Raw genomic sequence first — 17570 nt, forward strand, 5'->3', positions numbered from 1 at the left:
TCGCACGTACACTCACACAAGCACACTCACACTCTTAAACGCACTCACACGTACACTCTCACACTCGCATGTACACTCACACTCTCGCACGTACTCACACGTACACTCACACACTCTTGCACGTACAGGCACACTCTCGCACACACTCAAATGTACACTCACACTCTCGCACGTACACTCACACTCTCGCACGTACACTCACACTCTCGCACGCACACTCACACTCTTGCACGCACACTCACACTCTCGCAAGCACACTCACACTCGCACTTACACTCAAACACTCTTGCACGTACACTCACATTCTTGCACGCACACTCACACTCTCGCACGCACTCACACGTACACTCGCACGTACACTCACACTCTCGCACGTACACTCACACAAGCACACTCACACTCTAAAACGCAATCACACGTACACTCACACTCTCGCACGTACTCACACGTACACTCACACACTCTCGCACGTACAGGCACACTCTTGCAAGCACTCACACTCTTGCATGCACACTCACACTCTCGCACACACTCACACGTCCACTCACACTCTCGCACGCACTCACACTCACACTCTCGCATGCACACTCACACTCTCGCATGCACACTCACAATCTCACACGTACACTCGCACTCTCGCACGTACTCACACGTACACTCACACACTCGCACGTACACTCACACTCTCACACACACATTCACACTGTCCCACGCACACTCATACTCTCGCACGTACACTCACACTCTCGCACGTACTCACACGTACAATCACACTCTCGCACGTACACTCACACAAGCACACTCACACTCTAAAACGCACTCACACGTACACTCACACACTCTCCGCACGTACAATCACACTCTCGCAAGCACACTCACACACTCGCATGCACACTCACACTCTCGCACGTACACTCACACTCTCGTATGCACACTCACAATCTCACACGTACACTCACACACTCTTGCACGTACACTCGCACACACACACTCACAATCTCACATGTACACTCACACACTCTCGCATGCACACTCACACTCTCGCACGTACACTCACACTCTCACACGCACAATCACGCACGTACACTCAAACACTCTCGCACGTACACTCACACTCTCGCACGCACACTCACACTCTCGCACGTACTCACACGTACACTCACACACTCTCGCATGTACACTCACACACTCACACTCTCACACGTACACTCACACACTCGCACGTACACTCACACTCTCGCACGTATTCACATGTACACTCACACTCTCACACGTACACTCACACTCTCGCACATACTCACACGTACACTCACACTCTCGCACGTACACTCACACAAGCACACTCTCACACGCACTCACAAGTACACTCACACACACGCACGTACACTCACACTCTCGCACGTACTCACACGTACACTCACACTCTCGCACGTACACTCACACAAGCACACTCACACTCTAAACGCACTCACACGTACACTCACACACTCTCGCACGTACAGGCACACTCTCGCACACACTCAAACGTACACTCACACTCTCGCATGTACACTCAAACTCTCGCACGTACACTCACACTCTCGCACGCACACACACACTCTCGCACGCACACTCACACTCACACTATCGCAAGCACACTCACACTCGCACTTACACTCAAAGACTCTTGCACGTACACTCACATTCTTGCACGCACACTCACACTCTCGCACGCACTCACACGTACACTCACACACTCGCACGTACACTCACACTCTTGCACGTACTCACACGTACACTCACACTCTCGCACGTACACTCACACAAGCACACTCACACTCTAAAACGCACTCACACGTACACTCACACTCTCGCATGTACTCACACGTACACTCACACACTCTCGCACGTACAGGCACACTCTCGCACACACTCAAACGTAAAGGCACACTCTCGCAAGCACTCACACTCTTGCATGCACACTCACACTCTCGCACACACTCACACGTACACTCACACTCTCGCACGCACTCACACTCTTGCACGCACACTCACACTCTCGCACGCACACTCACACTCTCGCACGCACACTCACACTCTCGCACGCACACTCACAATCTCACACGTACACTCGTACTCTCGCATGCACTCTCGACCGTACTCACACGTACACTCACACACTCTCGCACGTACACTCACACTCTCGCACGTACTCACAAGTACCCTTACACTCTCGCACGTACACTCACACAAGCACACTCACACTCTTAAACGCACTCACACGTACACTCTCACACTCGCATGTACACTCACACTCTCGCACGTACTCACACGTACACTCACACACTCTTGCACGTACAGGCACACTCTCGCACACACTCAAATGTACACTCACACTCTCGCACGTACACTCACACTCTCGCATGTACACTCACACTCTCGCACGCACACTCACACTCTTGCACGCACACTCACACTCTCGCAAGCACACTCACACTCGCACTTACACTCAAACACTCTTGCACGTACACTCACATTCTTGCACGCACACTCACACTCTCGCACGCACTCACACGTACACTCGCACGTACACTCACACTCTCGCACGTACACTCACACAAGCACACTCACACTCTAAAACGCAATCACACGTACACTCACACTCTCGCACGTACTCACACGTACACTCACACACTCTCGCACGTACAGGCACACTCTTGCAAGCACTCACACTCTTGCATGCACACTCAAACTCTCGCACACACTCACACGTCCACTCACACTCTCGCACGCACTCACACTCACACTCTCGCATGCACACTCACACTCTCGCATGCACACTCACAATCTCACACGTACACTCGCACTCTCGCACGTACTCACACGTACACTCACACACTCGCACGTACACTCACACTCTCACACACACATTCACACTGTCCCACGCACACTCATACTCTCCCACGTACACTCACACTCTCGCACGTACTCACACGTACAATCACACTCTCGCACGTACACTCACACAAGCACACTCAAACTCTAAAACGCACTCACACGTACACTCACACTCTCGCACGTACTCACACGTACACTCACACACTCTGGCACGTACAGGCACACTCTCGCAAGCACTCACACTCTTGCATGCACACTCACACTCTCACACACACTCACACGTACACTCACACTCTCGCATGCACTCACACTCACACTCTTGCATGCACAATCTCACACGTACACTCGCACTCTTGCATGCACTCTCGCACGTACTCACACGTACACTCACACACTCTCACACACACACACACACACACTGTCGCACGCACACACACTCTCTTATGTACACTCACACTCTCGCAAGTACTCACACGTACACTCACACACTCTTGCACGTACACTCACACACTCTCGCACGCACACTCATACTCTCGCACGTACACTCACACTCTCACACGCACACTCACACTCTCGCACGTACTCACACGTACACTCACACACTCTCGCACGTACACTCACACTCTCGCAAGCACACTCACACTCTCGCACGCACACTCTCGCACGGACTCACACGTACACTCACACTCTCGCACGCACACTCACACTCTCGCACGCACACTCTCGCACGGACTCACAAGTACACTCACACTCTCGCACGCACACTCACACTCTCGCACGTACTCAAACGTACACTCACACTCTCACACGCACTCACACTCTCGCACATACTCAAACGTACACTCACACTCTTGCACGCACTCTCACACTATCACACTCTCACACGTACATTCACACTCGCATGCATAATCACACTCTCGCACGCCAACTCACACTCTCACACATACTCAAACGTATACTCACACTCTCGCATGCACACTCTCGCTCGCACTCACACACTCTCGCACGCACACTCTCGCACTTACACTCACACTGTCCCACGTACTCACACGTACACTCGCACACTCTCGCACGTACACTCACACTCTCGCACGTACACTCACTCTTGCATGTACACTCACACACTCTCGCATGCACACTCACACTCTGGCACGCACACTCACACTCTCGCACGTACACTCACTCTTGCACGTACTCACACATACACTCACACACTCTTGCATGCACACTCACAGTCTCGCACACACACTCACACTCTCGCACGTACACCCACACACTCTCGCACGTGCACTCACACTCTCGCACGCATTCTCACTCACACTCTCGCACGTACTCACACCCACACTCTCGCAAGCACACTAACACTCTCAAGCACACTCACACAGTCACACACACTCAGACTCTCGCACGTACAATCACACTATCGCACGCACACTCTCACTCGTACACTCACACTCTCGCACGCACACTCACACTCTCGCATGTACACTCACATGCACACTCACACTCTCACACGCACACTCGCAATCTCGCAAATACTAAAATGTACACTCACACTCTCGCACGCACTCTCACACGTACATTCACACTCTCGCATGCACACTCAAACTCTCGCACGCACACTCACACTTTCGCACATACTCACATGTACACTCACACACTCTCGCACGTACAATCAAACTATCGCACGCACACTCACACTCTCGCACGCACACTCAAACTCTCGCACGCACACTCACACTTTCGTACGCACACTAACACTCTCGCACGCACTCTCACACTTTCGCACATACTCACATGTACACTCACACACTCTCGCACGCACACTCTCGCACGCACACTCAAACTCTCGCACGCACACTCACACTCTCGCACGCACACTCACACTCTCGCACGCACACTCAAACTCTCGCACGCACACTCACACTCTCGCACGCACACTCACACTCTCGCACGCACACTCACACTCTCATTCACACTCTCGCACGCACACTCACACTCTCGCACGCACACTCACACTCTCGCACGTACTCACACGTACACTCACACACTCTCGCACGTACACTCACACTCTCGCAAGCACACTCACACTCTCGCACGCACACTCTCGCACGGACTCACACGTACACTCACACTCTCGCACGCACACTCACACTCTCGCACGCACACTCTCGCACGGACTCACAAGTACACTCACACTCTCGCACGCACACTCACACTCTCGCACGTACTCAAACGTACACACACACTCTCACACGCACTCACACTCTCGCACATACTCAAACGTACACTCACACTCTCGCACGCACTCTCACACTATCACACTCTCACACGTACATTCACACTCGCATGCATAATCACACTCTCGCACGCCAACTCACACTCTCACACATACTCAAACGTATACTCACACTCTCGCATGCACACTCTCGCTCGCACTCACACACTCTCGCACGCACACTCTCGCACTTACACTCACACTGTCCCACGTACTCACACGTACACTCACACTCTCGCACGTACACTCACTCTTGCATGTACACTCACACACTCTCGCATGCACACTCACACTCTGGCACGCACACTCACACTCTCGCATGTACACTCACTCTTGCACGTACTCACACATACACTCACACACTCTTGCATGCACACTCAGTCTCGCACACACACTCACACTCTCGCACGTACACCCACACACTCTCGCACGTGCACTCACACTCTCGCACGCATTCTCACTCACACTCTCGCACGTACTCACACCCACACTCTCGCAAGCACACTAACACTCTCAAGCACACTCACACAGTCACACACACTCAGACTCTCGCACGTACAATCACACTATCGCACGCACACTCTCACACGTACACTCACACTCTCGCACGCACACTCACACTCTCGCATGTACACTCACATGCACACTCACACTCTCACACGCACACTCGCAATCTCGCAAATACTAAAATGTACACTCACACTCTCGCACGCACTCTCACACGTACATTCACACTCTCGCATGCACACTCAAACTCTCGCACGCACACTCACACTTTCGCACATACTCACATGTACACTCACACACTCTCGCACGTACAATCAAACTATCGCACGCACACTCACACTCTCGCATGCACACTCAAACTCTCGCACGCACACTCACACTTTCGTACGCACACTAACACTCTCGCACGCACTCTCACACTTTCGCACATACTCACATGTACACTCACACACTCTCGCACGCACACTCACACTCTCGCACGCACACTCAAACTCTCGCACGCACACTCACACTCTCGCACGCACACTCACACTCTCGCACGCACACTCACACTCTCATTCACACTCTCGCACGCACACTCACACTCTCGCACGCACACTCAAACTCTCGCACGCACTCACACTCTCGCACGCACACTCAAACTCTCGCACGCACTCACACTCTCGCACATACACTCACACTCTCGCACGTACTCACACTCACTCTCGTAAGCACACTCACACAGTCACACACACTCAGACTCTCGCACGTACACTCACACTTTCGCACACACACACTCTAGCAAGCACACACACTCGCACGCACACTCACACTCACACTCTCACACGCACACTAACACTCTCGCACGCAGCCTCACACTCACTCTCTCAAGCACACTCACACAGTCACACACACTCAGACTCTCGCACATACACTCACACTCTTGCACGTACACTCACATTCTCAAGCACACTTACACTCACAGTCACACACACTCAGACTCTCGCACGCACACTCACACTTTCGCACGCACACTCACACTCTTGCACGCACACTCACATTCTCAAGCACACTCACACTCACACAGTCACACACACTCAGACTCTCGCACATACACTCACACTCTTGCACGTACACTCACATTCTCAAGCACACTTACACTCACAGTCACACACACTCAGACTCTCGCACGCACACTCACACTTTCGCACGCACACTCACACTCTTGCACGCACACTCACGCTCTCGCACGCACACTCACGCTCTCGCACGTACGCACACTCTTGCACGCACACTCACTCTCGCACGCACACAAAAACTCTCGCACAAACTCACACTCAGACACACTCACACACACTCATGCACACTCACAAACACACCAATCTTGTCTCATGTAATCGCTCAGAGTGTCTCTAGTGTCTTTATTGACTGGCATGTGAGCGTCTGATTGGACGGGTTTGTTGTGGTTCTGGTTCTGCCGCTCACCTTCGGTCTCGTTGATGATGATGGCGTTGAGGAGGCCTTTCCCGCGCACGCCGCTCACGATCTCTCGGGGCAGTTTGTTGAGCTCGGCCCGCAGGATCTGACCCATCTGTTCAGCATTCGCAGCCAGATTCTCCTCCTCCAGAACCTGCAGAGATCCAGAGCGATGATGAGCCGCGCACAAGCACACACACACACACACTCACACACACACACTCACACACGCGCACACACACACTGACCTCCAGAGCAGCGATGGCGACGCGGCAGGCCAGAGGGTTTCCTCCATACGTTGATCCGTGTTCTCCGGGTTTGATGGTCAACATCACCTCATCATCACACAGAACAGCAGACACCTGAAACACACACACACACACACACACACACACATCAGGAAGTGCTTCTGATAAAACAACACACACGTGTGATTGATATGTGCCAATGTGTGTGAACCTGGGTGTGCTCTTTGATACCAATCTTTCGTTTGAAAGCCACGTTTCTAGCATCTGTAAAACTGCATTCTACCATCTTAAAAATATATCTAAATTACAGCTCATGCTCTCAATGCCAAACGCTGAACAGTGAGTTGAGTCGTTCATGAGCTGTAGATTATTGTAATGTTGATGAGCTGTAGATTATTGTAATGTTGATGAGCTGTAGATTATTGTAATGTTCATGAGCTGTAGATTGTTGTAATGTTCATGAGCTGTAGATTATTGTAATGTTGATGAGCTGTAGATTATTGTAATGTTGATGAGCTGTAGATTATTGTAATGATGATGAGCTGTAGATTATTGTAATGTTGATGAGCTGTAGATTATTGTAATGTTGATGAGCTGTAGATTATTGTAATGTTGATGAGCTGTAGATTATTGTAATGTTGATGAGCTGTAGATTATTGTAATGTTGATGAGCTGTAGATTATTGTAATGTTCATGAGCTGTAGATTATTGTAATGTTGATGAGCTGTAGATTATTGTAATGTTCATGAGCTGTAGATTATTGTAATGTTGATGAGCTGTAGATTATTGTAATGTTCATGAGCTGTAGATTATTGTAATGTTGATGAGCTGTAGATTATTGTAATGTTCATGAGCTGTAGATTATTGTAATGTTCATGAGCTGTAGATTATTGTAATGTTGATGAGCTGTAGATTATTGTAATGTTGATGAGCTGTAGATTATTGTAATGTTGATGAGCTGTAGATTATTGTAATGTTGATGAGCTGTAGATTATTGTAATGTTCATGAGCTGTAGATTATTGTAATGTTGATGAGCTGTAGATTATTGTAATGTTCATGAGCTGTAGATTATTGTAATGTTCATGAGCTGTAGATTATTGTAATGATGATGAGCTGTAGATTATTGTAATGTTGATGAGCTGTAGATTATTGTAATGTTGATGAGCTGTAGATTATTGTAATGTTCATGAGCTGTAGATTATTGTAATGTTGATGAGCTGTAGATTATTGTAATGTTCATGAGCTGTAGATTATTGTAATGTTGATGAGCTGTAGATTATTGTAATGTTGATGAGCTGTAGATTATTGTAATGTTGATGAGCTGTAGATTATTGTAATGTTCATGAGCTGTAGATTATTGTAATGTTGATGAGCTGTAGATTATTGTAATGTTCATGAGCTGTAGATTATTGTAATGTTGATGAGCTGTAGATTATTGTAATGTTGATGAGCTGTAGATTATTGTAATGTTGATGAGCTGTAGATTATTGTAATGTTGATGAGCTGTAGATTATTGTAATGATGATGAGCTATAGATTATTATAATGATGATGAGCTGTAGATTATTGTAATGATCATGAGCTGTAGATTATTGTAATGTTGATGAGCTGTAGATTATTGTAATGTTGATGAGCTGTAGATTATTGTAATGTTGATGAGCTGTAGATTATTGTAATGATGATGAGCTGTAGATTATTGTAATGTTCATGAGCTGTAGATTATTGTAATGTTGATGAGCTGTAGATTATTGTAATGTTCATGAGCTGTAGATTATTGTAATGTTGATGAGCTGTAGATTATTGTAATGTTCATGAGCTGTAGATTATTGTAATGTTGATGAGCTGTAGATTATTGTAATGTTCATGAGCTGTAGATTATTGTAATGTTGATGAGCTGTAGATTATTGTAATGTTGATGAGCTGTAGATTATTGTAATGTTGATGAGCTGTAGATTATTGTAATGTTGATGAGCTGTAGATTATTGTAATGATCATGAGCTGTAGATTATTGTAATGTTGATGAGCTGTAGATTATTGTAATGTTGATGAGCTGTAGATTATTGTAATGATCATGAGCTGTAGATTATTGTAATGTTGATGAGCTGTAGATTATTGTAATGTTGATGAGCTGTAGATTATTGTAATGATCATGAGCTGTAGATTATTGTAATGTTGATGAGCTATAGATTATTATAATGATGATGAGCTGTAGATTATTGTAATGATCATGAGCTGTAGATTATTGTAATGTTGATGAGCTGTAGATTATTGTAATGTTGATGAGCTGTAGATTATTGTAATGTTGATGAGCTGTAGATTATTGTAATGATGATGAGCTGTAGATTATTGTAATGTTCATGAGCTGTAGATTATTGTAATGTTGATGAGCTGTAGATTATTGTAATGTTGATGAGCTGTAGATTATAGTAATGTTGATGAGCTGTAGATTATAGTAATGTTGATGAGCTGTAGATTATTGTAATGTTGATGAGCTGTAGATTATTGTAATGTTCATGAGCTGTAGATTATTGTAATGTTCATGAGCTGTAGATTATTGTAATGTTGATGAGCTGTAGATTATTCTAATGTTCATGAGCTGTAGATTATTGTAATGTTGATGAGCTGTAGATTATTGTAATGTTCATGAGCTGTAGATTATTGTAATGTTGATGAGCTGTAGATTATTCTAATGTTCATGAGCTGTAGATTATTGTAATGTTGATGAGCTGTAGATTATTCTAATGTTCATGAGCTGTAGATTATTGTAATGTTGATGAGCTGTAGATTATTGTAATGATGATGAGCTGTAGATTATTGTAATGTTGATGAGCTGTAGATTATTGTAATGTTCATGAGCTGTAGATTATTGTAATGATGATGAGTTGTAGATTATTGTAATGTTCATGAGCTGTAGATTATTGTAATGTTGATGAGCTGTAGATTATTGTAATGTTCATGAGCTGTAGATTATTGTAATGTTCATGAGCTGTAGATTATTGTAATGTTGATGAGCTGTAGATTATTGTAATGTTCATGAGCTGTAGATTATTGTAATGTTGATGAGCTGTAGATTATTCTAATGTTCATGAGCTGTAGATTATTGTAATGTTGATGAGCTGTAGATTATTCTAATGTTCATGAGCTGTAGATTATTGTAATGTTGATGAGCTGTAGATTATTGTAATGTTGATGAGCTGTAGATTATTGTAATGTTGATGAGCTGTAGATTATTCTAATGTTCATGAGCTGTAGATTATTGTAATGTTGATGAGCTGTAGATTATTCTAATGTTCATGAGCTGTAGATTATTCTAATGTTCATGAGCTGTAGATTATTGTAATGTTGATGAGCTGTAGATTATTGTAATGTTCATGAGCTGTAGATTATTGTAATGATGATGAGCTGTAGATTATTGTAATGTTGATGAGCTGTAGATTATTGTAATGTTCATGAGCTGTAGATTATTGTAATGTTCATGAGCTGTAGATTATTGTAATGATGATGAGCTGTAGATTATTGTAATGTTGATGAGCTGTAGATTATTGTAATGTTCATGAGCTGTAGATTATTGTAATGTTGATGAGCTGTAGATTATTGTAATGTTGATGAGCTGTAGATTATTGTAATGTTCATGAGCTGTAGATTATTGTAATGTTGATGAGCTGTAGATTATTGTAATGTTGATGAGCTGTAGATTATTGTAATGTTCATGAGCTGTAGATTATTGTAATGTTGATGAGCTGTAGATTATTGTAATGTTGATGAGCTGTAGATTATTGTAATGTTGATGAGCTGTAGATTATTGTAATGTTCATGAGCTGTAGATTATTGTAATGTTCATGAGCTGTAGATTATTGTAATGTTGATGAGCTGTAGATTATTGTAATGTTCATGAGCTGTAGATTATTGTAATGTTGATGAGCTGTAGATTATTGTAATGTTGATGAGCTGTAGATTATTGTAATGTTCATGAGCTGTAGATTATTGTAATGTTGATGAGCTGTAGATTATTGTAATGTTGATGAGCTGTAGATTATTGTAATGCTCTACTGGGTGGTTACCCTGCTGAATTGGTAAGTTTCTTCAGGGCGTGAAGAAATATAGAGCTGTGTATCGTCATCATAACAATGAAAACGAATTGATTGATTGATTGATTGATTGATTGATTGATTGATTGATTGATTGATTGATTGATTGATTGATTGATTGATTGATTGATTGATTGATTGAAAACTTTATTAATCCCGTTAGGGAAACTGATTTGCCACCAACTTCGACAATACAACCAACAAACTCAACACACAGTTAACACAGATAAGTTAAGAAACTAATAATACCTGATTAAGAGCCAGTATGACATGATACAGTATCACAAATAAAAAGTAGAGAAAAAAAGAAAAGAAAAAAAACACACACATATATATATATATATACACATACATTAATGGTGCTCATTGAAATATCTAACCGCTGCAGGGACAAAAGACCTTCTCATTCGTTCACTAGAGCACCGAGGCATTACCAATCGTTCACTGAAAAAGCTTCTAAGACATTTAAAAATATTGTGGAGTGGATGGCCTTCAAAAAGCAAAACGATTTTTAGTTTTGACCTTATCCTCTTCTCCACAGTGACCTCCAGTAAGTCTGGACTAAGACCAATAATCAAACCAGCCCTCTTGATCAGCTTATTAATCCTATTTTTGTCCTCAACAGGTATGCTGCCCCCCCCAGCAAAGTACAGCATAAAAAAAGAACACTAGCTAAAATCCCTTGATAAAAAACATTTAAAAGCTTTGTGCTAACATTGAATGATCTAAGTTTCCTCAAAAAGAAAAGTCTCGACTGGGCCTTCTTCATTACAACATTTGTGTTCTCTTTCCAATTAAATTTTTCATCTAAGTGGACACCTAAGAATTTATATGATTGCACAATTTCAATCAACTGACAATTAATTGTGACTGGAAGGACCTTCTCTTTTTTTTTCCCTAAAATCGATCACAAGTTCTTTTGTCTTCTCTACATTCAGTTTTAAAAAGTTAGACTCACACCAGCTGAAGAAGACTGAACCTCCCTTCTGTATGCAGGATCATCATCCTGATTAAGTAAACCCGCTAAGGCAGTATCGTCAGAGAATTTTTGTACCCAACAGGATGGCTGACTATGCCTATAGTCAGCAGTATAAAGTGAGAATAAAAAGGGAGCTAAAACTGTGCCCTGAGGTGCTCCAGTATTAGTTAAAATGGTATCAGAAAAGTTATTACCAAACCTTACAAACTGTGGTCGTGATAAGAGGTAATCTAAAATCCAGGAGATAGTTGTATTGTGCAATTTAAAATCAATTAATTTGTTGGCTAAAATATGTAGCTGTATACTGTAGTGTTAAAAGCACTCGAAAAATCAAAAAACATGATCCTAACAGAGCTGGCAGTAGTTTCAAGATGACTGTAAATATTATGGACCATAAAAAGTAGAGCATCATCTACCCTACACACCCTTCTTATATGCGAATTGCAAGGGGTTCTGAAAAACAGACACCTGCCTAGTCAGATGATCCAGTACAACCCGCTCAAAACACTTCATAATATGTGAAGTTAAGGCAATAGGCCTCAGATTAGCAAGGTGTTTGGACACCTTAGCTTTTTAGCTTAGCTAACGCCATGCTTCCTAATGATATCTCCCAGTGGCATGTACAGGGTGAAGAGCAGCGGTCCTAGCACTGAGCCTTGTGGTACTCCATACTGAACTTGCGATCGCTGTGACATCTCTTCATTTACTGCTACAAACTGATAACGGTCAGATAGGTGTGATTTAAACCATGATAATGCAATTCCACTAATGCCTACATAATTCTCGAGTCTATTCAAAAGAATGTTGTGGTCGATAGTATCAAATACAGCACTAAGATGGAGTAACACTAATAGAGAGATACAGCCACGATCAGATGATAAGAGTAAATCATGTGTAACTCTGATGAGAGCAGTCTCAGTGCTATGATACGCTCTAAATCCTGACTGGAAATCCTCACAGATGCCATTTCTTTCTAAAAAAGGAACATAATTGTGAAGACACTGCCTTTTCTAGTGTTTCTGACAGAAAGGGTAGATTTGTGATTGGCCTGTAATTGACTAATTCTGTGGGAACAAGTTGCGTTTTTTAATAAGGGGTTTACAGTTTTTTTTACAGACGCTAGGACACATTTCTGAATACTTAGGTCACTTTTGCAAAACTCTTCACACAATGAGTACAACAGAAGTCTATGTGGGCTAAACTGAGGATCAATTATCATTGCTTTGGCACAAAATGCATTCAGTGACTACATCTCTCAAATTTCACCAATTCTTTTCTCACTCAGACACAACAACTGCCAAAACTCTCTGTACGTACAGGCCGATCTGCACACGCTTACATACTTTTCTCAAAACTGTTAAACTTATGTTCAAAACAATAACATAATACAAAAGTCAATAAGACAGCAATTTGCTACATTACTACAGTAATATTTTAATGAAATATATTTTAAATGCTATAAAAACAATTGGACAATTGGAGCAGCCACAGCTGATTCTCATTGGAGATGGTGGATGTGTGTATACAAATTCTGGTATTTTGGAATTACTCAGTGCAAAAATAAATAAATAAAATATTGAGGAATTCTGCATCATGTCTGATTGATTCCAGTAACATATATTGCAGTGAATTATAAACAGAGATATGTCAAACATTGTATAATGCTACATGTTGTGTGTGTTTTTTAGCTCATTGTTTTGTGGATGACAAAGTGTGTTTGTGGGCTGTCAACCTTTGCTAGTGTTCTGGAAGAATGAGTTGATCTGAGACCTGGATAAAGAGTTTGGGTAGTTGTAGTGCATTTTGAATGTGAACTGCTTTGCCAAACTGAAAGTGTGTTAGGAGAACAGTGTGAAGAGTTTTGTAAAAGTGACCTTAGTATTGAGAAATGTGTCCTAGAGTCTGTAAAAAACTGTAATACAGTATTTCACAATTGCTAAAACACTAAACCCCATTCTCTGAACCCAATACTCAGTGGCCTAAACCCATTTGTTAAATCAGTCACTTTGTAGGCAAAACCTTAAACAAGTTCAGGTAGTTCAGACACTGTTTGCAAATCTCATCCACTCTTTTTGCAAAACTCTAAACACATTCTTACTCACTAAAACACATTATGCACTGGGTTGCAAAATGGTACATACATGTGGCAAAAGTTAAACACAACTACAACAAAGTGGTCATCGTTTACACACAACAACTCAAAATAGTTCACACTTGTTTCTAAAGATGTGTTCAGATCAGTTGTGTAGAATATAAGCCAGTTCAGAGCACACAGGTGGACCAGGTGAGTGTTGATACCACAATGGATGGAAACAATATGAGAGGAAGAGGAGGAAGAGGAGGAAGAGAAGGAAGAGGAGGAAGAGTTCATGTAAGAGGTGGCAGACTAGGAGGAAGAGTTCAAGGACAACGAAGAGCAAGAATAGTAATTTCAGATCAAATTCGGCAACTGTGATAGACCATGTTCTTGTTCATGGAATGACAATGAGGGAAGCAGGACCAAGAGCACAACCCAACTCATCCAGATTCTCTGTGGCCATAATCAGGACATTCAGAGAAGAGAACAGGTACATGTATTGTTTTTCTAATTTGTGCGACTGAAAGTTTACTGTATACATTTGATATAGTACAACAGTTTGTCAATAGAAAGGGGAGAGGGGGAAAAAAGAAAAATATTTACAATACATTTTACATATGAATGTGATGTCCATTACTATTGTTTCTGTATGTATATATTTGTAAGAGCATTTTCCCTTTTGTAGAATTGCAAGACCAAATGAGGCTGGAAGGAATCTTTTATTCTCCAGCAAGAGGCTCTCATTGACTTTGATTTTGCAATTGCACAATATTTTGTGTAATACACTTTTCATTTAGAGTTGTCTTTGTTCTTTGGCCTTACTTTATTTTTATGCTGAAAATACAGAAATGCAACACTGTATTACTTACAGTATGCAATATATTTGCTGTACTGTACTGAGTTGTGAATTATTTACTTTTATTTATGGCAAAATTACTTTCTATATGGAATAAAAAACAAATTATCTGTAACTACATGCCCTGGACGCTGTGTTCTCAGTTTTTTGATGTAGTGTCTACAGTAATGAATGCTGATGAGTGTTTATATATTGACTGGCTGTGTTTATGTTTTGACAGTATTGTTTGATTTTGAGCACCGATCAGATGGTTTTGAGGCAAGTGTTTGATTTTGCCAGAAGAGTCAGGGGTTTAGTGAATGTAGTTTAAAGACTGGGTTTTGTGTTTAAAGTTTTTAGAATATGGGTGAAGGTCTCAAGAAATGTGTTTTAGCAATTGAGAAATACTGTAATAACCAACTTAAAAGTTTTCGGTACATATCCTAATGACAAAGATGAATTAATGATATTAAGAAGAGGATCTATGACCTCTGGTAGCATCTCTTTTAATAGCCTAGTCGGTACAGGGTCGAGCATACATGTTGTTGATTTAGATGATTTAATTCGTTTAGCCAATAGACCTGCGCTAGACACGACCAACACATGACCCTGAAGTGTCAGAGATCATGTGACTAGACTAGACGGCATCCTCAGCAAACCCGTCTCTGGCGTGATGACTCTGATCTTCTCTGACCTCTGACCTGTGATGTTGCCTGAATCATAATCACACACTGTTTGTTCGTTTAACTCTATCACTGACCGCCCGCTCTGACCCTATATGAGAACTGAGCTGATGACATCACTATGTCCTCTAGTTGTGTTTCGACTGTGAAGCTGCTGTGAAACATCTGTATTGTAAGAAGCGCTGTATTAATAAAGCTGACTTGACTTGAGACTCACGGGATACACTCCTCCTGACAGAGCTTTACCCAGAACCACCAGATCTGGTCTGACCGCCTCATGATCCACAGCCAAACGCCGCCCAGTGCGGGCCAGACCCGTCTGAACCTCATCAGCGATGAACAGAACCTGCACACACACATTGAGCTGAGATTAAACACACAACTATAGTCTGTGAGAGTGTGTGTGTGAGAGAGAGTGAGAGTGTGTGTGTGTGTGTGTGTGTGAGAGTGAGAGAGTGTGTCAGTGTGGGCATGTTTTTGTGAAATATCAGGACACAAATGTGTATAATGACATGGGTATTACAAAAAGAGGGAGAAATATGAGGACGTTCCCCATGTCCTCACTTTTCAAAATGCTTATAAATCACACAGAACAAGGTTTTTTTCACAGAAAGTGAACTGCACAGTCTCCTGTGAGGGTTAGGTTTAGGGGCAGGGGCAGTGTGTGTGTGTGTGTGTGTGTGTGTGTGTGTGATGGGTAGGTTTAGGGGCAGTGTAAGGGTATAGAAAATTCGGTTTGTACGGTATAAAAACCATTACGCCTATGGAATGTCCTCACATTTCACAAAAACAAACATGTGTGTGTGTGTGTGTGTGTGTGTGTTTGTGAATGTGTGTGTGTGTGTGTGTGTGTGTGAGTGAGTGAGAGTGTATGTGTGTGTGTGTGTGTGTGTGTGTGTGTGTGTGTGTGTGTGTGTGTGTTTGTGTGTGTACTTACATTGTGTTTAGTGCACAGCTCCCGGACTTTAGTGAGGTAACCAGCATCAGGGACGACGACGCCCGCGTCACCCTGAATGGGCTCCACCATGAACGCAGCCACGTTTGGATCCTGCAGTGCTTTCTGTACGACACACACACACATGCGGACACACACGATTAGGAAGAACCGGTTGAGCTGTTGACAAGTTAGACATACATTTTTTTCTTTAAGACTGTTAATAACTTTTTAAAATCAGTTACATAAAAACATAGACTGGCCTAATTTGATACAAAAAGTAAGACTGCCACTTGCCCAACTGCTAGTGGGTCATACTAGATCTTAAGACACTGTCTTAACATAATGTCTTAGTTTATGCAACTGGCCCCTGTACTTGTGAGCGTACGGTCTCAAGTGTGCTTGAGCCATGCGCTCTCTTGTCTGCATGTCTTGTTTCATGTTTGAAGCGTAGTGTTTGTATCCCGGTATTCATGTCTAGTTCAGTTTCGGTTTCGTGTTGGTCAAATCTAGTTAAGTCGAGTCCTGTTTTACCCCTCATTGATATTTCTGTTTGTTTCATTATATTATTAAAAGAAAAGCCCATTCCTCCAGCAAATGAGTCTTCGC

General features: G+C 43.0%; 1 protein-coding gene across 1 annotated transcript in view; it reads right to left on the reverse strand.

Annotated features, from left to right (window-relative positions):
- LOC307143878 (ornithine aminotransferase, mitochondrial-like) overlaps positions 1–17570 on the reverse strand; it is a 40199-nt gene that overhangs the window by 9131 nt on the left and 13498 nt on the right. The window contains exons 7-10 of the mRNA XM_079845696.1: positions 16965–17087; positions 16245–16373; positions 7366–7479; positions 7127–7271 (exon numbers count right to left, since the gene is read on the reverse strand). Coding sequence (XP_079701822.1) covers positions 7127–7271; positions 7366–7479; positions 16245–16373; positions 16965–17087 — 511 coding nt within the window. The remainder of the gene's footprint in view (positions 1–7126; positions 7272–7365; positions 7480–16244; positions 16374–16964; positions 17088–17570) is intronic.

Source organism: Gobio gobio, assembly GCF_949357685.1.
Source record: "Gobio gobio genome assembly, chromosome: 20".
Taxonomy (NCBI): domain Eukaryota; kingdom Metazoa; phylum Chordata; class Actinopteri; order Cypriniformes; family Gobionidae; genus Gobio; species Gobio gobio.